At 38.5% G+C, this 25,278-nt stretch overlaps 2 protein-coding genes across 2 annotated transcripts in view; one reads left to right on the top strand and one right to left on the bottom strand.

Moving 5' to 3' along the window:
* The window catches only part of LOC117438310 (nipped-B-like protein), a 34,071-nt gene extending 11,461 nt beyond the window's left edge, over nucleotides 1-22,610 (bottom strand). The window contains exons 1-2 of the mRNA XM_034073859.1: nucleotides 21,458-22,610; nucleotides 10,801-10,983 (exon numbers count right to left, since the gene is read on the bottom strand). Of these exons, the coding sequence (XP_033929750.1) occupies nucleotides 10,801-10,983; nucleotides 21,458-22,610 (1,336 nt within the window). The remainder of the gene's footprint in view (nucleotides 1-10,800; nucleotides 10,984-21,457) is intronic.
* The window catches only part of LOC117438311 (nipped-B-like protein), a 191,220-nt gene that overhangs the window by 41,600 nt on the left and 124,342 nt on the right, over nucleotides 1-25,278 (top strand). Inside the window, exon 2 of the mRNA XM_034073860.1 lies at nucleotides 23,900-24,043. Coding sequence (XP_033929751.1) covers nucleotides 23,980-24,043 — 64 coding nt within the window. The 5' untranslated portion in view covers nucleotides 23,900-23,979. The remainder of the gene's footprint in view (nucleotides 1-23,899; nucleotides 24,044-25,278) is intronic.

Consider the following 25,278-nt stretch of genomic DNA (forward strand, 5'->3'; position numbering starts at 1 on the left):
TATTAATATTATTACAAAATATCTAGTCAGCCATCAGTAAAATGAAACTATTAAAGCATGTGTGGGGTTTTTTTAATCCATTGGGAGGGGTATGTTTGTAGATATATGCAAGGATCAGAATATACGCCTTGAGGTTGTATCTGTGTGTGGTTTCTTTGTGCTCAGGAAAAAATAATCAGATGGTATCAAATGCAGAAGTTAGTAAGAAGATGTATACAATGTATTTTATGTAAAATCTTATTTTGTAAGAGGAGACCCAGCATAACTTACGGTGTAGCAAGCAGTCTGAACTAATTTATTTGCTTGCATGGCTTCTGGGCTACAGTTGGCTCATGTCTAAGTAGTGTTTACTGAATGATACTCTAATATTTTACCTATTTATGACACAGTTCCCAAACTTTTCTTCTATCATGTTTCTTCTTCCATTTTTGAGCGTGTGACCATAGGGTTTATTTTGGTGGGTTTTTGTTTTGTTTTTTTTTTTTTGTTGTTTTGTTTGGTTTTTTTAATTGGGGGTGTGGATGGAGTATATTTTTTGTTTGGGGTTTTTTTGTGTGTGTGTGATTTTTTTTTGTGTGTGTGGTTATTTTTGGATTGTTTTTTAGGAAGTTGCTGAGGGGTGGTACAGATGAGCTCCCAAAATATTCTGGAAGGGTTCACATCTGGAAAGGAGAGGAGCTAAAGGCAAAGATATTAAAAAAAGGGAATATAAGATGACTGAATAATTCTAGTCTGGAAATTGATGTGAAGTTCTAAGATGCAGAATAATGAAATACCAGAATTACATTTCAGTAAGAATGATGGAGCAAAATGCTTAACTAGTTAAGGAAAAAAAGTTGGTGGAATGAATAAATAATTGAAATAAATTATGTGATATTATTGATAAGGGTGGGATAAATTGTTTAAAAAGTTTTGATGTATTTAAAGTGAAAACGATAAAATATGCAAATAATGAAATTTACACGAACCTGAAAATTACATTACAGGACTTCTATATTTAGCTATATCCACTGTGAGGGAATTACTGTTACACTTCCAGCTCCTGGTATCTTTAGACTGTATCTCTCTTTGAAAAGGAACTTTATAAAGTATTTAATTTATTGAGATGACTCTCTGAAGTATAGTCTGAATATTATATGTTTTACACTGATAACTAAAATTTCTGGTTGGTTTTTTTTGTTTTAAACTTTTTTTTCCTGTTTGGAATGTAGACATTGCTAATATTAGAAGGTGAGATGAATTTGTTCCCCTCACGTTGCTTAGTTAGAACTTACTATTCACATAAAAATCCATTGGTGCTAATAGGATTAAAGGTTTTGTGAAGAAGTTCTTTACTGTGAGGGTGGTGAAGCACTAGAATGGGTTGCCCAAAGAAGTCGTGAATGCTTCATCCCTTGCAGTGTTCAAGGCCCAGTTGGACAGAGCCTTGGGCGACATGGTTTAGTGTGAGGTGTCCCTGCCCGTGGCAGGGGGTTGGAACTGGATGATCTTAAGGTCCTTTCCAACCCTAACCATTCTATGAAATGAAGCAAACATTTATAGTGTTGAATTGTTTTCATTGAAGGATTTGTGCAAGTGTAATGCAGAACCTAAAGAAGTGGTGTGCTTGAAAGGAAGAACCTGATTTGATGTAGTGGTTATAGGTGGATGCTTGAAAAGACCAACCTTTTAGTTTTGCATGTTGCTTTTTTCTTTTAAATTGCTACAATAAATGGGGGTGTTGATTGTAGCCATACTACTATAGGAGCTATTTGAGATATGAGAAGGGCATTGTGCCATGTGATTCATAAAAACATCGTTAAGACATTGTTTTGAAAAGATTACTTTATAAATGCATATTATATTATTTGTTCTCTTTACCAAAACTATTTCTGTTGCTAAGGTGCATTCCTTCACTTCAAAGGATTAGGCTTGTCTGTTTAATTTCTAGTCCAGAATAGGGTTAGTCTGTTCTCAAGACTTTTCAGGGGGGTGTTTGTTTATGAATGCTTTTGTGAATGACCATGTTTCAAAAGCTTTAGAAATGTAAGTGTGTGGTGGGGATGAGGGAGTCCAAGGAGTTTTGTGTTGTTTCCTAGAGCCGGGAGCAAGTGGGCCATTCCATTTCTGTTCAGATTTGAAGAAATGTAGACAAAAGGGATAAAGGCAGAAGAAAAACTGAGGCACAAAGAAGTGAATATGACAAGATCAAAATCAAAGAGCAAAATAATTGATAGCCAAAAGAGGAAACATGGTTTTCTAGCCCAATTTGGAGCCCCATTCCTTTGCTACGATTTCATAGAATCATATACTAGTTAGGGTTGGAAAGGACCTTAAGATCACCTAGTTCCAACCCCCCTGCCATAGGCAGGGACACCTCACACGAGACCACATCGCCCAAAGCTCTGTCCAACCTGGTCTTGAACACTGCCAGGGATGGAGCATTCACAACCTCCCTGGGCAACCCATTCCAGTGCCTCACCACCCTAACAGTGAAGAACTTCCTCCTTATATCCAATCTAAACTTCCTCTGTTTAAGTTTTAACACATTACCCCTTGTCCTATCACTACAGTCCCTAATGAAGAGTCCCTCCCCATATCCCTATAGCCCCCCCTTTAGATACTGGAAGGCTGCTCCATAAAGCCTTCTCCAGGATGAACAGCCCGAACTTTCTCAGCCTGTCTTCATACGGGAGGTGCTCCAGTCCCCTGATCATCCTCATGGCCCTCCTCTGGACTTGCTCCAACAGCTCCATGTCCTTCTTATGTCAAGGACACCAGAACTGCACACAATACTACAAGTAGGGTCACACAAGAGCAGAGCAGAGGGGCAGGATCACCTCCTTCAACCTGCTGCTCATGCTTTTGATGCAGCCCAGGATACAGTTGGCTTTCTGGGCTGTGAGTGCACACTGCAGCTGGTTCATGTTCATTTTCTCATCAACAAACAAGTCCTTCTCTGCAGGGCTGCTCTGAATCTCTTCTTTGCCCAACCTGTAGCTGCGCCTGGGATTGCTCCAACACAGGTGTAGGATCTTGCGCTTGTCATGGTTAAACTTCATGAGGTTGGCATCAGCCCACCTTACAAACATGTTGAGGTCCCTCTGGATGGCATTCCTTCTCTCCAGTGTATCAACAGAACCACACAGCTTGGTGTCATCTGCAGACTTGCTGAGGGCGCACTCATTCCCACTGCCCATGTCACCGACAAAGATGTTGAACAAGACCGGTCCCAACACTGATCCCTGAGGGACACCACTTGTTACTGGTCTCCAGCTGGTCCTTGAGCCACTGACCACAATTCTTTGCATGTGGCCATCCAGCCCGTACTTTATCCACTGAGTGGTCCACATGTCAAATTGATGTCTCCCCAATTTAGAGACAAGGATGTCATGCAGGACAGTGTTGAACGCTTTGCATAAGTCCAGGTATGTCATGTCAGCTGCTCCACCCCTGTCCATCAGTTCTGTAGCCCCATCATAGAAGACTGCCAAATTGGTCAGGCAGGATTTCCCCTTAGTGAAGCCATGCTGGCTGTCACCAACCACATTGTTGTTTTCCATGTGCCTTAGCATGCTTTCCAGGAGAGTCTGTTCCATGATCCTGCCAGGCACAGAGGTGAGACTAACTGGTCTGTAATTCCCTGGGTCTTCCATCTCCCCCTTCTTGAAAATGGGGGTTTATATTTCTCTTTTTCCAGTCATCAGGAACTTCACCTGATTGCCATGATTTCTCAAATATGATGGCCAGTGGCTTAGCAACTTCATTCGCCAGCTCCTTCAGGACCTGTGGATGGATTTCATCAGGTCCCATGGACTTGTGTACATTCAGGTTCTTAAGGTGGTCTCGAACCAGAGCCTCTCCTACAGTGAGCCTAGGGTCTTCCTTTCCACAGTCCCTGCATCTGCCTTCCATGACTTGGGTGGTGTGGTCAGAGCCTTTACCAGTGAAGACTGAGGCAAGGAAGTCATTAAGAACCTCAGCCTTCCCCAAATCCAGGGTAGCCTGTTCTCCTAATAGCTTCCAGAGAGGGCCCACATTGTCCCTAGTCTGTTTTCTATTCGCGATGTACCTACAGAATCCCTTCCTGTTATCTTTCACATCCCTAGCGAAGTTTAATTCTGTCTGTGCCTTATCTTTCTTAACCTGGTCCCTAGCTCCCTGGACAACATCCCTGTATTCTTCCCAGGCTGCCTGTCCTTGCTTCCACCTTTTATGAGTCTCTTTTTTCCCCTCTAAATTTCCTCAGCAGTTCCTTATCCATCCAAGGAGGTCCCCTGGCCCTCCTGCTGCACTTCCTTCTAGTTGGGATGCAACACTCCTGAGCTTTTAGCAGGTGATCCTTGAATATCAACCAACAGTCTTGGGCCCCCCTACCCTCTAGGGCTATTTCCCATAGAACTTTACTAAGCAGGTTCCTGAAGAGGCCAATGTCTGCCCTTCTGAAGTCCTGAGCAGTGAGCTTGCTGCACGCTCTTCTCACTGCCTTGAGGATCTCGAATTCGACCATCTCATGATCGCTGCAACCAAGGCTGCCCTGGAGCGTCACATTTCCAACCAGGCCCTCCCTGTTGGTGACCCTGGGGTTAAGCATGGCACCTCTCCTTGTTGGCTCTGCTATTACTTGCGAGAGGAAGTTGTCTTCCGCACAGTTGAGGAGCCTTCTGGATTGCTTGTTCTGGGCTTTACTGTCCTTCCAACAGATATCAGGGTGATTGAAGTCCTCCATGAGGACCAGGGCTTGCGAACATCAGGCTGTTCCTGTCTGTCTGTAGCGCACTTCCTCCACAGATTCCTCCTAATCAGTTGATAACAGATCCCCACGGTAACGTCCCTTATAGCTGTTCTCACTGTGACCCTGACCCACAAACTCTCTGTTGACTGCTCACCTGTCCCCGGACAGAGTTCTGTACTCTCCAGCCTATGACTGACATAAATAGCAACTCCCCCTTCCCATTTGCCAGGCCTGTGTTGTCTAAAGAGCCTGTAACCTTCCATTCCGGTACTCTGGGAGCTAAAGAATGGGTTGGTTATGATAGAGAAACATGTCTTATAAAAAGCAGAGAACATAAGTTTTATTATCACCTTGGACTGCAGCCCTATAACAAAGGCAAAGGACTTAGTGTTGACTCTTCCTTTCCTTCCCCAGCAAGGTCAGAGCTCTTCAGCTGAGGAGTGGAAGACACTTCTCCAATTCCCCTATTCTAACAACTTACTAAATAGAGTGAATGGCAGCATGATACTTGACCTTATCATTCTTCTTTACTTGGTGTTAATATAAGTTTCATGTAGTTTTACTCATTTTGTCTGAACCACTTGTAGTTAGCAGTGTATGATTTCTGCCCCTGGCAGTAGAAAAAGCATAAAAGCTTTCAAGTACTAACTGCTTCTGTTTCAAGTACTTCTGTTTTACACTCCCCCACCCCATTTTTTTTTATTAGTTGGAAATTATTTAAACTGTTTTGGAAGAAAAGCTTTTAAGTCTGGCAGTTATAGAAAGATAAATATTTAAAGTTATTGAAGTTTATAAAATTCACATGGAACAACAAAATATCTAGGTTTGCTTATATTAGTGAAGTAAAGCTGCAAATTAGTAGGGTTTGAATGAGACTTTGATTATATTACTTTAATGATCTAGGTTACTGTTGATTATACCACCTTTATTTTATGACTTGCTAAATTACAACAGCATTTCATCATGAACCCTGTTCTTTTGAATTGGGGATTTGAGAAATTGCCTGAGTTAAACTGCTGGCATGTTCAACTTGCTGATTATTGTAGTTCACTTTATGTACTATTTCCCTGTCTACTGATAAATTTTTTTTAAGCCTGTGAGTGCTATGTGATTTCTTAGCTTGATTTCTTACAGAAAGAAACGCAAATGTACCAAATATTGGTAGAGAAGGTTCAGAATCGGCAATATCTGGAAGAGGAGTGCAAGTCTGAAGTTTTAAGGCAAAGCTTAATGAAGAGTGGCTTGGCTGAATGCGGTATAAGCCCTAATTAGTCCTCCCCTGCCATGTTATCTTAGCATAAAATCAGTCATAACTTCACTTCATAAAATTGACCAACATCCCTGTAGCGCTGCATTAAGAGTCAGATGTTGTTTGTCTATATATAGTATATCTAGATAGATGAGGGTTAAAGGGTGATATTCACGTTAGTGATGCAAAGCTGCATGAAACAAGTTCTCCTTAGTTCTGCTGCATGTGAAACAGGTTGTTTTGTTCTTTGTATCTCCCTGTACTAGGGAGAGAAGCAGAGAAAGTGTCTTGGTTTATATTTAGAGCTTCTGATGATAGTGCCTTGCTTCTTTCCATCCCTGGCAAAATGTATGGACTCTATGAAGTGTGCCAGAATTCTCAGGTTTAAATGTTGTTTTTAAATGATACTGGCAATATTGGGGCACCACTTTGAGAGGACAGACTTCGCAATTTTAGGCTACTTGGTTACAAGGAGGTAGATTTAAATAGCAAAACAGCCTCATCCCCTCTTCCAACCTGAAACAGTTTTACAGAGCTGAAATATAGTTTTTAAATTCTCATGTGCTTTCTTTCTGAAAATCTAAAGAATCCCTTCTAGTCTGTAATAAAATTGAGTCTATAATGGAGAAACATTTCTGACCCAAATTATGAAGACATTCACGTCCATTTTTCTGGTTACTTTTTTTTACATAGGGTACTGCTCAACTTGATGAGGGTGGTTTTTTTTTGTTTGTTTGTTTTCTTTGCATTAAACTCTTAAGTGGGTGTTAAAAAAAATCCATTCTCCTTTACATCTGTGGAAGTAACTACTATCAGTTGTGGTTGGTAGCAAAGGGTAATTTATAAGGTAAACTGCTTTGACTTGTCTGTTTTTCTCCTACTCTGTATAGCATTTGTTGCAAAAAAGCAAGTGCTTCAGGTTTTCATCACATCTTTTGTACTCACAAAATCATGGAGCTTTATGTTTCTTTGGAACACTAAATAGGGTAGTGTGTGCCAAAAAGTTTATATAATCCCGAATTTCAGAATATAAACTCTAAAATCAGTTATCAAGAGATGAAATTTTTCATGTTTGAAAACAATTGTTTTATTTAGATACCAATGCTACATTTATTTTTTTTTCAAAGTTACTTTTGCTCTCATGTTTAATCTTGCCAAGCAGTGTGTTTTTGAAAGATGTCAGTAATCTTAATTAAAATGTTAAATTCCATTAAATAATTTGTGATTTTTTTTTAAACAATGTTAGCATACTGTCCTTTAGAAAGAGTATATCTTATCTGTATGCTGTGTGAGCAATATAAACTACCTCTTGTAAATGAACCAAATGGAACGAATTTTGGATAGTAAATGCTATAAAATTCCAACAGTAATTGCATTACCAGTAAATTGTGCAAATGCATCCAATAGGGTAATACAGCCAAAGCTCTTTATGTGGTTCTGCACATAGTCAGTAAAAACACCAATTTGTTTAATCTTTTTCTGCATAATGACCATGACACTTGTTTATCTTTAAGACCTTCCATCTAATAATTTTGGAAAGCATCAGCTAATTTAAGTTACATTTTATAGGGCGTGAAAGTCTCAGACAGTTGTTTGAGTTGGTTGTTGAGTAGAGGAGATACTCATGGCCCCGCTGAGGGAAGAGGCTGCATCATGTGCTGTCTCTCTTCCATCTAGCAGCTCAGAAGTGTGGGAGTGGATTTAATGAGGGGAGGAAACTGGGTGTGTTACAGAGGACTGTTGTAGAGCCTTTGGATGGAGGAATTGCATCATTGTGGTGAGGGGATGAGGGGGAATAATACACCAATACAGAGGAAAAGCATCTTAACTGCCTACAGTGCCGTACGGCGTCTCTTACAGATGTGCATGGAGCTTAGGTTGAAAAGCAGGCAACAAGATTAGGACAAAATGGAATAACATCACAGGTCAATATTAATTCCAATATAAAAAGGTGGTGAGCTGCTTTTGAACTGCAACACACTATATCTGTTTTTATATACATTTCCATTGGCATTGATTGTGGTTCTCTACAGAGATGTTATAGTTGTGCATCTGTTTCCTTACTGTGTATTAAAGAAGTTTAGAGGTTTTTTAATTGTTTTTCAAAGACAAGAGGCAAAAATTACATGACTACAAGACTTGTGCAAAAAAATTGACCAGTTTATCAGTGCTGCATGACAAAACAGAGCACGGTACAGTTGTGCTGACTCTGCAGGGCAAAATAAGATGAACATGGGCACAGCTATTCACAATTAGTCATTCCTCTACAAAGTTTATTTTGAAGTAGATAAAAATGGCCAAAATTATAAGTATTTATAATAAAGAGTTATTATTAATTTTATACATAAATAAAGACTACCTGGAATATAAACACCCAATTTCCTCCTGAATTCTGCCAAACATTTATGCAATAACACATTTAGCACTTACTGTATGAGAATGATTTCATTGATTTTTAATTTTTCACCATTTAACAGAATGCCCCTTCATGAGATATTCAAAGAAATTTCTCTTCTTCTATAACAATCTCTATGTCATTTTCTTAAAAAGTTCATTTTTAGGAAGCCAAAAGAATTCTGAATTACGTATTTGGAACAGTACAAACTTAATTCAGTGTACTTGTCACAAATCTTTCATTCTCTTGATCATTTTGTCTTGTTTTAATTCAGTTCGGTTCATAGAATCATAGAATACTTAGGGCTAGAAAAGACCTTAAGATCATCTAGTAGATAATCATTCAACAGCATCCTCTGAGAAATATAATTTATATTTAAACTAGATGTCCTAAATGAATTGTTTAGAATGATGGCCAGATGTCAGGTGGATACAGTGAGCCTAGAAGCCCTTAAAACATGTAATTACTGTGAAAGTTTTCCTTAACTTGCTTTACTTTGAATTTAAGAATTTCAGCAGCCACTGTGGCTAATAAGTAGATTAAGATCTCTCTGAAATTCCTGACAATCCTCTTTATTCTGAACCAACTTAAATAATTTTTCTTTACTTATTCATTTATTAAATTTAGTGTTACAAATTATTAACATCATAAACAGGTGAAATTATATGGTAAACAGAGAATACAGAATCGTGAATGAAGCAAATAATCTGATTACAAGTTAATTCATGGTCAAAACAACATTATTCAGTTATACTTTAAATGGGGAAAACCCCCCAAACAAAACAAAGGACATTCTTTTCTGCTTCTTTGATAAAGATCAGAGGTATCACTATTATAAATTTTACATGTATGTGTGCATATGTATTGCATATCTGTTACAGAACTTCTTGAAACATATTGAAAATGCAGAATAAAAAAATCTTTCTCTTTTGGATCCTAAGAATGACTAAGCAGCGAAACATTGTTTTACAAAAGTTCAGTAAGATGTTTAGATAGTTTAGATAGGCAAAGGTGGAAAGAGTTTAAAGTTGCGAGAAAATCATTATAAGCAAGAATTAAATATATTTTGGTCCAGTCTTCAGTCACTAGGTTTTCAGCCCGGTTAACATTTAACATTTAATTAAAGTCTTTAAAATATAAGTAGTGTAAGTACAGTTGTTTTTAGAAAAGGGTAATGCTACTACTAGCTAACATGAGACATTGAAGAAGTTGAAGAAAAACAAGTTAATACTTCCTCTCTCATACCTGTCACTACTTTGTTAACAAAGATATGTTGCAACCTAAAGTGCTTTCCATTTGACAGAGCTGCTGTATTGATCCCTTTCAGTTGCTCTTTCTATACAGCTCTTAGCTGTTTTCTTTCAATAACATGAACTTTAACATCAGCCACTACTTGTGTGCCTGAGCAAGCAAAAGGGCAGTGCTCACCAGAGAGAGCACAATAAAAAAATATACTTTCTTTGTTGCAATACAAGTTGCATATGTAATATGCAACAGATGGAAAATAAATTTGTGAACTACTGAAGTAGCTCGGGGCTTTCCCTTTGAATTTCTTAGCTCTGCAGCAAAGTTAGGCCTTTACAGTTTAATTCTATGGTTGCTTCTTCAGAACAGAAAGAATTAAGTAGCTTTCAGTACTGTTAGAATCGTTGATGTGGAGAGGCTCATAAAGAGGATATTTATTGTTTAAAAAGATGTAAAAGGGGCAGTAATAAACTCCCTGAATAACTAGATTCTCCCTGACAGAAGTTTTAGCTGTTTTATTTTGCAAAACTGGTGAACATAACTACCCTTCTAATAGTCTAATAGCTATTAATGTTATTGTGCCTGAAAAAAAAAGTGTATTTTATGTAGCTTAAGTTTTTGAAACATATCAGTTCTTTGGTTTAGGTTTTGATACCTTATCAGTAGGACTTGACCTTGTGTCACTTTTCTAGTGAGAATGAGCTACTAGTATCTAACTTCAGCCTCTTCAAAGACTTCCATAGAAGAGAAGGGAGTCCAAGAGAACTGTCTGGAGAAGAGGTTTGGGGGGGCCTTATTGTTCTCGACAACTACCTGAAAGGAGGTTGTAGTGAGGTGGAGGTTGGTCTGTTCTCCCAAGTAACAAGTGATAGGACAAGAGGTAACAGCCTCAATCTGTGCCAGGGGAGGTTTAGATTAGATATTAGGAAAAAATTCTTCACAGAGAGGGTGATCAGGTATTGGTACAGGCTGCCCAGGGAAGTGGTGGAATCGCTGTCCCTGGAAGTGTTCAAAAATGTGTAGATGAGACCCTAAGTCTCATTAAGATGAGACTAAGATGAGACCTTGGCTAAGCAGTTAGCTGGACAGAAAATTTCTTTATATATATTTTAGGGTAATAAACAAACAAACAATATTTTGGGGAAAGCAAAATATTAGACTTCTTTAAAAGTTGGAACAGAATGATGTACTACTTACATTCAAAAGCTTCTTCACTATCATTGTCTTCATCAGAACTGATTTCAGCATATTTTGGTTTCTCATTCATTGTGTTACGTTTGCGCTTGTTCATTTTCACACGTTCACAAAGCGGCATGGTGGATTCAATTTCTGCCAGGAGCTCAGGAGGCAACTCCTTTAACACTGACTGATCTATGCTACCTATTAATAGAGAGCAAGAAGAGTAAATGTGAACATAAAGATAATAAGGGCCTAACACTACAGTCCTTTCTCAGAAACTGCTTATAGGATAACTACTAACAAAAAATACCACATTTAGATACACTTGGATGTATTTGACAGTCCTTTCTAAAGTAGCACTTACTGTTCATATTGCAATTAGAAATTAACATAATAAATTGCATACACGTCTCCTTCAATAAAATAGGCATATATTCCACAGAGGCCAAGCTCACCTTCCTTGCATGTCCTCTCTGAGCATTTGATAGAGGATGTTTCAGTAGTTTTGGGTCTACCTCCCTTATGTATCACCAGCTTACAGTCTAACTCTCAAATCATTTTGGGTCACTGCTATAACTACACTGATAAAGCCTCCTGTGTCAGACATACATACAGGTAGGAAAGCAGTTTCTTTCTGGCTTAGCTCAAACAACATTCAAATGTTGTGCTAAATCAAATGAAATATTACTCTTACTCCATAACAAGAGTGCCTTCTCTCTTGTTGCATAGCCATGTCATTGCAACTACCACAGCACAGACTCACAGCTTAATTTTACTACAACCACTCAAATAAAAGGGTCTACTTTAGATTAAGAACTAAAAGAAAAAAAAAGTACTTCCTACTTTATAAAATGCTCAGAACATAAACACCCTTTTAAAATAATTAAATACCATTACAGTATAGCACTCAGACACCACAGAGCTAATGGCCACACAACTACCTATGACTGCTGAATAGCTTGCTGGTTAAAGCTGAAAATTTTCAGCTATTCTTTAGCATGGAAATTTAATTATATCCTTCCCACAGTGCTTTCCCTTAAAATGCTCCAGTATGTTCTTTATATCTCAGTCCTTTGTAATCAGAGGCCCTTGCCCAGCAGCATCACACTCCTCCAAATAATTCTGTGCCCTGGAGAGTTTTAAGAACAGAAGGGGAATCACAGGGAAATCAAAATGGAATTTAAGGTATGAGGAAATTACATCTGCTCATAAGACAAAAGTTCCACTTTTATCTCAATACCATATCATCAGCTGAAAAACACACCATCAAGATGAATACTGATGAAAATAATCCGAGTTCATTTACTTCAGTGGCTTAAAGTTTATGGAAGGGTATACAGCTACATCCTGTAAACAGGATATAACCCTCTATTAAGCCCCTTACCCCACCTTTTGACTACATCCATGAAGGGATAATTCCTGAGCTCAACTCACATACAGACACATGAAAGGAGGCAGGAGACTGAAATCCCCTCACCACCACCCAAAGGACTATGCCCACACAATTCTCTGCTATAATGGATTTGGTGGGAAGAAGTGGTTGTTAGGAAGATGTGCTCAAGCAGGTTCTATGGAATGATATAGGACATCTTTCAAAAGAATTTTTCCTTATCTACCCCAATACTAGCACAAAAGGAAGGCTCCCAGCCTCAGGCTAAACAAAAGGAGATGCTAAAGCTCCCTGGTTATATTCCAGTCCCCAGCTATAGCCTTGAGAAATGGGACCCAGCCAGGTTGGTGGGTCAGGGAAGAATCTGGACACAGCAACTGAATAATTCCATTATGTTAGTAGGGGTCATCACTGCATATTGAAATGCATTGTTGCAAAAATAATTTATGCAAAATAGCTGTAGCTTTCCCAGAAGAGGAATCTGATCAAGCATTCAAGCCCATGAACCAAAGTCAGTTTCAGACTTTCAACAAATTGCTCTGACAAATTAGTTAATATATTTCTATCACTTACATGTGCCAAAGTAATTTTCTGAAAGTGAACTAATTAAACAATGAACTCCTAAATCTGCAAACAGACAAAGAATCGTGTTTCAGATGAACCAAAGTACAATGAAACTAGTAATTTGGTTAAGTTTATTGTTGCTGCTAAGAACTAGATGTGCAACATGCAAGGTTGACTCTTATTATCTAGAGAAGACTTAAGAATGCCTGAGTGATCAAGAATCAAAATATTTACCTTAGCACTAAAGACAAAAATAGGAAATAATTCAAGCAGCCTCTAGGCAAAGCAGTATGCTGAAAATGTCTCATATTGTACTGGTAACAGATCAACATAAGAAAGGACTCCAGTGTGCAACTACTGAATTCCTGCTGTCTGCCAATAACAGTTTATCCAGCATCTCCTGATAGCAACTTATCCCGTCTCTTCTTCTGAAAAAGCAACACCAAAACCAAAGGCCCCATAGAGTACGTAAAATGCCCGTCATGTTAGATAAAAGCCATGGGACTTTTATGCTGCTACAACCTACTGCTGACTACAAATAATAGTTATTATAGGCTTTGAAAAAGTCATCCGGAATTAAAAAAACCCACAAACACACAAGCATAGAACACAGAAAAATCTAGATGCATTGGTTTAGCTTTGTGACATAAAGATGATTAAGCAGCAGTAAATTTTTTAGCTGCACCTGTAAAAATATGAAGAGGACCTTCAAAGAAATAGCAATTCTTCAATCAAATTTCAGATCACAGTAGCAGAGAACACAGTATATTTAGGAAGACTTGTAGTGAGCAACGAAAACCTGTGTTTAGAGTTCTGTGTTATACAGATAATGAAATCCTGTAATAACAATATATACAATGAAGGAGTAACATTCAACATTAGATTCTGCAGTGAAATAATCAATTATAAAAAAAAAACAACCTAAAAAAACAAGCAAAAAACCAAACAAACCAACCCCCTCACCAAGAAACCAAAAACCAAACCCCCCCCTTCCAGAAAAAGAAACAAACCCAGACCACCAAACAAAAAACAAACCAACAAAGTCTTTTCAGGTGATATTTGAAGACCCAAAAGGTGTTTTGGCACAAGTCTTAAAAGGCATCTACTCATTTGTCCTAGAACTAAACCTTGCATTACATACATGTTGTTATTTTTGGAAAAACAATCCTTCAACTATATTATAAGACACCTCGGACATCTCCTTAACACAAACAGCTACAGTTTCTCCCATTACCCATATCTGTTTCAGACTTTAACAAAGTAAAATATGTCTTGGTCAGAATGCAGTAACTGTAAAACTGGTAACAGCTCCCATCTCAACACAGATGATCAGTATAGCTATAAGAAGCAGCAGAGAAGGTATTTTTTGAAGCTCTGAAAAGAAAGGACAGAAAACATGATCTCCTCATCATAGGCACAAACTCGGAAGGGAAAAGCTTCATGGATTCCCCAACAGCATACATTTGCATTAAAACCAGGATAAAAGGCATTCACAGATGTTAAAACCAGAAGAAAAAACAGGACACAAAATTTCACCCTTTAACAAAAATACTATGAAAAAAAACCCAAAAAAGCAAAACAAAAACCCCCAGAATAAAACAACCAAAACAACCAAACAAAACCACACACACACACACAAAATACCCCAAACAAAGCCCAAAAAACTCCATAACCTTCTTCTGAGCTAAAGTGCAGAAAAATGCTCTAAGATCAGGAGAGAGAAAAACGTTGCTTCTTCTGTCAATGCCAAAAGGGTCTGTTGGGATGGTTCAATCTTAATCATGGACTACAGCTACCCCATTCATATAATAGCTTAAGAAACTTTCAAACTTGTCTATAAAATTTGGTTAAAATGTTACTTTGTTTTGTTTTGGGTTTTTTTTTATGTTACAGTGCAAGGCTTATCCATGTGCACAATAAAGGTATGATTTTCAAATTTAAAGCTTACTGAAACAATGTAAAAAACTATGGAATTGCAGCACATATAGCATTAATTTTAGCTTAAAACACATTAATTTTGCTGAGTTTTATAATGAATAGGCATTAGTCCCTTAAGACGGAATGACTATCTAAATGTTGTTTTGAACTAGATGAACTAATTCATGAATCACAACAATGATGATGTTGTCCCAAAAGTGGGATCGTTACCCAGTGTGCAGAACGCCAATGTATACACAGAGTCGAGGTATTTTATTGTCAGCTATTTTGCAAAATAGGGTGCTAGGTGGAAGCTACACAAATCAATCAAACCTTAGTTTTTTTGTACATCAGATTATGTATCTTTCAGAGAACAAAGAAATTACTTTTCATTGGTCAAAAGTTACCAAATCTATGATTAATTAGTACTCTATCTTCCATTGGGTAAATTTTCCATGTAAATTAGCACACAAGCTCTGTGAAGGGGGGGGAGCAGGCTTTATTGGTCCTGAATTGAGTCAGTGGTTGCAAACTCCCCCTGCCACCTTTACCTTTCACCCAATTACTGCCATTCCTTGTTGACTACTTTTTTTCCCTAGGACTTATTTTGTCTTCAGCACCTTCTAGTGCATATGTTCTCCTTTTATCAGTCCTTTAGCTCTTCCTCCAAGGTTGAGGTAGTTTGTAAGGAATGTACTGCTTATACAAAGTCTTGTTCTTCTAAGTGATGCTGTTAATCAAGCTAGACACCATTATCACCATGGCAAATTCCATTCTCTCTGTGCATCAATGTTGTATGTGAAAAAGCCAGGAGAAGACATTTTCTTGGGGGAGGACAAGAAAGGGAAAACAAAGGACAAGATATACAAGGAGGTAAAAGAAAGAAAGATAAAGCAAAATATATTAAGCTACATGGAATAAGAGGGATGTGAGAAGTGGTGGAATAATGATGTGAAAAGGCAACGCTAAAAAGATTTGCTACAATCTATTAAGAAATATAGAATGAACTAAAATGTTTATGATAATTACATCTAGTATATTAAAATGTTTACAACAAAAATGGCATGGAGTAAAGCAGCAAATGCTATTTCTCTCAGTTGGAGTGAGGACATTGTGGAAATAACATGAATATTTTCTATATCAGTCAGTAGTTGACAATTACAAATTGTATAAACGACACAGCAGGCTGCAAATTAGGTAGGATCAAGGAAGACTATAGAGCCCTGGCGAGGCAGGTGAAAAATATTGGTGCCTGGGTCATCTTCCCATATATCCTACCACTTGGGGAAATGGAGATGGCCAGGAGCAGATGCATAGGGTGGATCAGTAACTGGTTTTGTGGCTGGTGTCATCAAGAAGGTTTTGGCTTTTATGACAATGGATCATTCTTCAATGATTGTAGGCTGTTGGGGAGGGATGGGATCCATCTGTCCAGAAGGGGCAGAGAATCTTTGGCAGCAGGCTGGCCAGTTTGGTGAGACGGGCTTTAAACTGAAGGACCCGGGGGTGGGGTCCAGAGTGGCAATGCTCATACTGTTGCTTCCTTCTGGGGGATAGATCTTGCTAACCAGTGCAGGGATAGATGTTGCTTGATTGCCTCTTAAGATAAGGATCATAGGGCTAACTGTATCGAGGGTTTTTATGGTGAATCTTACACCCCTTCTAGGGAACCTAGCTGTGAAATTACCTCTCCAAAGTGCATGTATACAAACGTGCATAGCATGGGAAATAAACAGGATGAACTGGAAATTGATGTGCGGTCACAGGGCCATGATCTCATCGCAATTACTGAGACATGGTGGGATAGCTCACATGACTGGAATGTTGTCATGGACAGCTATGTACCTTTTAGAAAGGACAAGAAAGGACAAGTCAGAGAGATGAGGTGGCGGAGTTGCTCTTTATGTGAAGGAGCAACTGGAATATATCCAACTCTACCCAGGGATAGATGAATGAGTTGAGAGTCTATGGGTGAGAATTAAGGGACAGGCTAATGTGGGGAACACTGTTGTGGGCATTTACTATAGGCCACCTGACCAGGAGCCGGAAGTTGATGAGACCTTCTATGGGCAGCTGGAAATAGCCTCGCAGTCACAGGCCCTGGTTTTCCTGGGGGAATTCAACCACTCAGATATTTGCTGGAGAGAGAAAATGGCCAGCACACACAGTCCAGGAAGTTCCTGCAGGTCACTGAAGATAACTTTTTGTTACAAGTGGTGGGGCCAACGAGGAAAAGTGTGTTGCTGGACCTTGTACTTACAAACCAGGAAGGACTGGTTGATGTCATAAAGGTTGGGGGCTGCCTTGGCTTTATCGATCATGAGATAGTGGAACTCGGGATCCTGTGTGGGGGCAGCAAAAAAGCAAGCAGGACTAGAACCCTAAACTTCTGGAATGCTAACTTCAGCCTCTTCAAAGACCTACTGAGAGGAATCCCATGGGATAGGGCTCTAAAAGAAAAGGGAGTCCAAGAGAGATAGTAATTATTTAAGCACCACTTCCTCCAAGCCTAAGAGCAGTGTAATCCCATGATGAAGAAATCAGGCAAAGGGGGCAGGAGATCTGCATGGATGAGCAGGGAGCACCTAGTAAATCTTAAACTCAAGAAGGAAATTTACGGGATGTGGAAAAAGGGACAGGCCAAGCGGGAGGACTACAGGAACATCACCAGGGTACGCAGGGAGGTGACATGGAAGACCAAGGCCCACTTAGAATTGAGTCTGGCAAAGGGCATCAAGAACAAGAAGAAGGGCTTCTACAAGTATATTGGCAGCAAAAGGAAGATAAGGGAAAATGTGGGGCCGCTCCTGAATCAGATGGGTGTCCTGGTAACAGAAGACACAGAGAAGGCAGAATTACTGAATGCCGCCTTTGCCTCAGTCTTTACTGCTAAGGATGGCCCTCAGGAGTCCCAGACCTCGGAGGTTAGAAATGAAGGCCAGAGAAAGGAAGACTTTCCCCTGGTCATAGATGGTTGGGTTAGGGACAGGCTAGACAGACTTAACACCCATAAATTCATGGGCCTTGATGGGATGCACTTAAGGGTGCTGAGGGAGCTGGCACATGTTGCTCTGCTGCTCTCCATCATCTTTGAAAAATCATGGAGAATGGGTGAGGTGCCCAATGATTGGAGGAAGGCCAAGTTACTCCCATCTATGAAAAGGGCAAGAAGGAGGACCTGGGAAACTGCCGGCCAGTCAGCCTCACCTCCATCCCTGTAAAGGTGATAGAACAGGTCATTCTGGAAGTGATCACCAAGCATATAGAAGAGAAGAAGGTCATCAGGAGTAGTCAGCATGGATTCACCAAGGGGAAATCTTGACTGACCAATGTCATAGCCTTCTATGATGACATAGCAGGATGAATCGACCCTGGGACAGCAGATGATGTTATCTACCTTGACTTCAGCAAGGTTTCTTGACACTGCCTCCCGTAACATCCTCATAGGTAAGCTTTGAAAGTGTGGGTTAGATGAATGGACTGTTAGGTGGATTGAGAACTGGCTGAATGGCAAAGTTCAGAGGGTTGTGATCAGCAGAGCAGAATACAGTTGGAGGCCTGTAATCAGTGGTGTTCCCCAGGGATTGATACTGTGTCCTGTCTTATTCCTGGATAAAGGGCTAGAGTGTACCCTCAGCAAGTTTGCTGATGATATGAAGCTGGGGGCAGTGGCTGATACACCTGAAGGCTGTGCTGCTTATTCAAGAGGACCTTGGTAGGCTGGAGAACTGGACAGAGAGAAGCCTCATGAGGTTCAACAAGGGCAAGTGTAGCGTATTGCACCTGGGGAGGAAGAACCCCAAGTACCAGCACAGGTTGGGGGCTCACCTACTTCTAGTAGCAATTCAGCTGAGAAGGACCTGGGAGTATTGGCGGATGGTAAGTTGACTATGAGCCAGCAGTATGCCCTTGCGGCCAGGAGGGCCGATAGTATCCTGGGGTTCATCGGGAGAAGTGTGGCCAGCAGGTTGAGGGAGGGAGGTGACCTTCCCCCTCTACTTGACCCCGGTGAGGCCACATCTCTAGTACTGTGTCCAGTTCTGGGCTCCTCAGTAGAAGAAAGACAAGGAGCTACTGGAGAGGGTCCAGCAAAGGGCCACAAGGATGATCAGGAGTCTGGAGCACCTCTCTTAAGAGGAGAGATTGCAGGAGCTGGGTCTGTTTAGTCCAGAGAAGAGCAGACTGAGAGGGGATCTCATTAATGCATATAAATACCTCACAGGTGGGTACCAGGAAGGTGGTGCTGGACTCTTTTCAGTGGTGCCCAGCGACAGGACGAGGAGCAATGGCCATAAACTAAAGTACAGGAAGTTTCATTTCAACATACTTCCTTACACTGAGGGTGGCAGAACACTGGAACAGGCTGCCCAGGGGGGTCTGGAGACATTCAAAACACACCTGGATGCATTCCTTTGTAACCTGCCTTGGCAGGGGGGTTGGACTAGGTGATCTCCAGAGATCCCTTCCAACCCTAATGATTCTGTGACCTGTGGACCAACCCTCTGCTCAAAGTAGGAGCAACTTCAAGGTTACATCAGGTTTCTAAGGGCCTTCCAAGTCAAGTTCTGAAGTTTGGACTTTCTTTACAATTGGGATATTTATAGTTAGTGAAAACTGGATGAACAAATTCCTTTTCAGTAGTTGAATATAAACTGTGCTGTTTTACAGGAAATAAAGCTAGTTCAGCGGTGACTAAACTTTTTCTTTCTGTGATTCTTGGAAATGTATTTTGCCTTATTAAGATACATCTTTATGAACCTTTTAAGACACTGGATTTTACCTAATTATTTTGCATAATATACCCTAGGAAGGAGGGCAAAAAAAGTGTAAAACCAAAAATACACATGAAAAATCTGAAGTTCAAGACACTTTCTCTCAAAACTGCCTGGATGAACACTCAAAACTTGAATTGCAAGAGAAACAGCACTACAACATTATTTCTTTCATGAAACTTATTTCTAATATCTAGAATAAGATTATTACAGTGATACAATAGAAAAGAGACTGATATCGGATTCAAATGTTTTTTCCCCTTTAAATGTATGTCCGAATTTATTTCAGAATATGTATAAAATATTCCTTCAAAAAACAAAATACACAAAAACTGCAGAAATGTTATAAATCTGACATTAAAATGGATGCGTTGCTCATGTGTGACACAGCTACTAGAGTCATGCCAATTTGTGTCATTAAAACCTTAACGCATTACTAAAATATACTATATTAATAACCACATACAATGCAGACTACAAAAAAAGTCTACTTAAGAAACATTTTAGAAAGCATACACTCACTGTATGTGTCTCTGAGTGCTCTGAAAATCCCTGAGTTTCTGCACATAGATATGATAGAAAAGTCTATTCTTTTGAGACTAGAGCACAATTCCATCAGAAAGTTTTCAGTATTCCGTATCAAGAATATAAATGTTTTATTTGTAATCTGTAGACTAAACTGACAGCAAAGATTTCATAATTTTACATCCATGTCTAACTACCTATTATTGTTAAGAAATTGAAATTTTGCCTGTTCTAAACCTCAAAAAGGAAGAGGGGAAATGTTCATGTTTCTAGGAAAAAGAGAAAATATTTATCAAGGAGGCTAATATTTTTACAAATAAGTAATACTCATTCTGAATTAAGTCATTAAAAGTCTAAGGTTAGTAGAGAACAAACACAGTGTGCTAAATTCATTATAGATATCAACTCTGTACACATGCACATGAAGTTATACATTTCTTATCAGATCAATTTTTTAAGGAAACATTTTAATCTCAAATTCATAAGCAGTGACATACCTGAAACAGCATTCATAAATAAGCCTGTATACAGCTGAAATCCTCTCCCCTGCCACTTTATTTGTCTATTTTTTACATGACAGCTCTATAAAAATAACTGTAGGAAATTTAAATGTTTTAAACTAAAAACATTAAATAAGAAAGGAACACTGACCAGTTAATGACATTGATTTCACAATGCGAAATGATCTACTTTGGTCTGAAACCAATGCCAAAATTATAACACCAAGAAGAAAAGCAATCTTATTTTTAAAAGTGTCAGATTTGCAGAAGACAATCAATCAAATATCAAACCTACAAACTATTCTGAATAATTTCCTATTCATATTTCTAATTTGAAAATGACAGCCCACTGTTTACCAGTTTCCTCTTTCCGCATACACTGGACCATAGAGACAACAATATCTGGATTCTTCTAAAGATAGAACCTTTTTATAAGCTTATTGTCACAGGGCCTAAAATGTGGAGGCTTCCCAACAGAGTTTTATTTATAGTATAAGAGAGGTAGATGGGACTTTGTAACTGCATTCTTAATGCATCATGTCAAAACATCCCTTGGAAAAATCACATTTCACTTCCAGTTAAAAATATAAAAGAATCTTAGGGTTTGTATACATAGCATACAACACTCCAACTACACTGATTTAGTTACAGTAGTAACAGTCCCTTATATAGACACGCTTAAAGCAGTTTAAACCATTCATATAGCTGTTATGTTTAAACAGATAAATTACCAGATCAAAATAATGTAGCTGAAGTACAGCTTAATATTTAACTGCTCCCACATTAGGTACTTGCATTGCAGTAAACAAATTATTTCAATTACACTGTAACAAGATTTCTCATAATGATAATCCCATAGACAAGTTTCACTCTGTTTCCCAAAATCACCATATAAGCACACATATAAACTATCAAATGTTTGTGTTTCATTTCTAACCACAGGAGTAGCAAATCTAAAAGAACAGGAGTGTACAAGATATAATGCAATTAAAAAAATAAAATCTTACCTTTATTAGATTTGGATGACTTGTTCTTGTTAGGTTTAAAACAAGAGCCCCTTGATTTATCTTCTCTATCCTTAATAAATTTCTGCACATCATCCAATGAAAGCTTTTGAAGGACAACTACAGGCTTAGCTCCTTTATTTAGATCTTCAACTAGCAGAGTCTTCTCTATTTTGTCCTTCTGTTCACCTTTAAACTCAGTTTTCCTTGACTCCTGAGTAACATTGCCATCTTTATCACGCTTGATTTTTGGAATGACAAAATGTTTCAATGCACCAGATCTTGCCCCCAACAAATAACTGGGAAACTCTGCTTTACTGTCATGTGCTTTATTAGTATCTACTTTACTCTTATTACCATCTGTCCTTCGTTCATCCTTGCTGTTGGGTGATTTAAAGCCAGGTTTATCAGGTCTTGATTTACTAGAATCTCCTTTACCTTCCTGTTTAATGCGAGGGCTGTCAGGTCTTGATTTGTGGTCCCCAGAAGAAAACTTTTCCCTTGATTCACCAGACTCATGTCTATGTTTCCTTTCAAATTTCTCAATTTTCGAACCATCAGATTTAATACCATGCTTAGAATCACATTCATTTTTGTTTGAGGATCTCAAATATTCAGGCCTTCTAATCTTGGATGGATCTCCTCTGTATCTCTCTGACTCCTGCCTGTCCTCAGATCTTTGTTTAAGGGTATCATGGTCATGCCTCAGTGTATCAGAAACTGAACGCCCATCAGGCCTCTGTCTTGTTGGATCAGATCTACTTTCAGATTTTATCCTTGAAGGATCAGATTTCACGTCTAGTTTATGCCTAGCTATTTCAATTTTCTTATCTGACAATGATTTACTTGAGTCCCTCCTGTTATCATGTCTATGTTTAGGTGGTTCGGGCCTGCCTTCACTCTTCTGTTTCAGTATTTCAGGCCTCTGCCTTATTTCCTGCTTGCCATTATTTTGTTTTCCCTCATTTTGTTTCATCTCCATTTGCCTGCTCTCATTTTGTTTTGATTCTGTCTGTCTATTTTCATTGTGTTTCACTTCCATTTGTCTGCTTTCACATTTAGCTTCTACCTGTTTCTCATTATGTTTACTTTCCAGCCGCCTGCTCACATTTTGCTGAAATTCCATTTGTCTGTTTTCATTTTGCTGGATATCCATCTTTTGACCCTCAAAGTCCAATGTTTTCCTAAAAATCTCAGAATGGTTTTCAGGTTTAAATCTGGTGGTGTGTATGAAACAGTTCCTGGTAGTAGGTTGACCAGAGTGTGTTTAATAGTAAAGAGATTTTTTCAGATCGATTTTGAAATAGCTAGTAATTTTGAAGTTGTCTTGATTTTGGCTGCCACAGTTATTTTTCTTCCTAGTAACTGGTGCAGTGCTGTGTTTTGGCTTTATTTTGAGTACAGTTCTGATAACACACCAGTGTTTTAGTTGCTAAGTAATGCTTACCACTTTCAAGGACTTTTTAGTCTCTCATGCCCTGCCATTGAGGAGGGGCACCGGAAGCCAGGAGGAAGCAGAGACAGGACACCTGACTCAAACTAGCCAAAGGGGTATTCCATACCACAGTGCATCACAGCCAGTATAGAAACTGGGGGGAGTCACCCAGAAGGGAACAGTTGCTGCTTGGGTCGGTCTGGGTATCAGTTGGTGGGAGGTGAGCAACTTTATTGTGCATCACTTGTCTGTCTTGGGTTTTATTCCTCTCTCTCTTTTTGTTATCTTCCTTTTAATTACAATTATTATTTTTTATTTTATTTTATTTCAGTTATCAATCTGTTCTTATCTCAACCTGTGGGTTTTACCTTTTTCTGATTCTGCTCTCCATCCTGCTGGGGCAAGGGGTGGTGTCGGGCATGGCTGCATGGTACTGGGGTTAAACTACAAGAAAAATATACTAAGATTTTTATTTCTCACTTTGCTTACTACTTGATACTTGCATCTGTAAACTACTACTTCTTTTGGTTTAACTATATGAAAAATCTCTTCCAAAATTGTGATGTGAATATAGCAACTAATTACTTAAATTAGGTTATGCATTAAGTAGTCCATTGCAGTATGAACCAACCGAAGTTTTGTTACCAGTTTTTGAGTTTGCTACTGTATAACTTAAGCAAATTTTATTTTGTTTACCATATCTTGTATCTTTTTTGGTGAAGGGCTCTTCTTCTGAGACCGAAAGCTTGCCTTTTGATTGCTGAATGCCATTTGATATTTTAATTCTTCATTGTTTTACTTACTTTTGACTAAATTTACTTAGTATGTAGTTGAAGCTATGGTCTGTGTTTCATTTATGTTATTGAATTAAAAATTATTTTAAGTAAAATGAGAATTTTAATTTGGTTTTGTTTGTTTTGTGTCTGTGTTTTTTTTGTGTGGTGTTTTGTTGTTGTGTTGGGTTTTTTGTTTGTTGTTTGTGGGTTTTTTTTTTGTTTGTGTGTTTTTAGTGCTTGGGAGATGGGAAGTAATGATAGCTGGCACCTGAACTAAAATATCTGTGTAAGCGCTACCATCCCAGAACTTCAGGATGAATGGGGATATGCCTCATGTTCCCATCACTACTCTTGCAGGGATTGCTAGTCTTACAGACCGTAAGTACTCTTATTTTATTATCTTTGCTATGTTCCCTTCTACCTCTTCAGTAAATGCCTGCACTTGAAAATATAACTTTTTAGTGTTTTGAAAAGTTCTTAAAAGTTAATCTGTTAAAAATCAGATTTGATAGTAAAAATGTTAATTTTGTCATTGCTTGAATTTTAGAAATATGCTAATTTAAACATGAAATGTAGCTTTAAAAAAGAAAACAAAACCTGAATATACTTTAAACCTAGTTTTGGGAAAGTATTAAAAAGTTGCTCTAATTAACAGGTGCAGTTGGGACAAAGATGCATATTGTTTATCAAGTGTAAGCAAGAGTTTTTAGCTCAGTTGTCTGTGAGGATAATTGGACTCAGTAACCCAAGTGCTTCTTCTGAGATCTTGTTTTAATTATTATTATATTGTTGAAAATTTGAGACTTTCCAAAAGACACTGAAAGTGTATACCCAGCAATTGAATTCAGTTGCCTACAGTAAAAAAGCATATGTATTGAAGGGAAGAAAACCCCTACTTTGTCAGTTTGATATTGTGAAGTATCAAATTTGAAGATGCTGCTTATGTATCTAATATGTGTATATATGTATTATTATGCGTGTCTAATAATGGGCCATCAGGATGAAAATCATAAGTTTCTGGGCTATGGGAAAATTTTCATCACTAAGTATTTGTAGGTGAGGTTCTAAAGAAGTCAAGATACTTAACTGGTAAAAGTCACTTGTCAGAATCCTGGTGCAAGTTTCTTGAAACACTGAATGAAATAACTGGTGGGATTAGCCCTTGTGTTAGGTGTATTTGCTTCATTATCTATGGTATTTATCTGATGCTTAGAAAGTCAGGTGAAAGATAAAGGCTTGTCACTGTTTCACCTTCTCTCCATGTGAAAAGAAGGTGCTGGAATGGACAAGTCCCATTGCCCTAAAAACATGGGAGGACATGATGACTAGAGGCAGTAGAGTAGGTTCAGTTAACTAGCTGAGTTTATACTGCTTTAAAAAATGTGTTTAGCTGATCTTGCTAATTTTTCCAAGTTTCAAGGCATATTCAAGGTAATTTAAAGCAAGTAATAAAAGCTAGATATTTTAATTTATTATACACTTTTATTTGAATTGCAATTTATTTCTAAATGTAATAATGATATACATTGCATAGGGGAAAAATACTGGAATTCTGTGTGTCCCCCCTTTCTTTTTTAAAAAAGAATTTAAAAATATAAAAGAGCCAAAAGGAG

This window comes from Melopsittacus undulatus (genome assembly GCF_012275295.1).
Source record: "Melopsittacus undulatus isolate bMelUnd1 chromosome W unlocalized genomic scaffold, bMelUnd1.mat.Z SUPER_W_unloc_8, whole genome shotgun sequence".
NCBI lineage: Eukaryota > Metazoa > Chordata > Aves > Psittaciformes > Psittaculidae > Melopsittacus > Melopsittacus undulatus.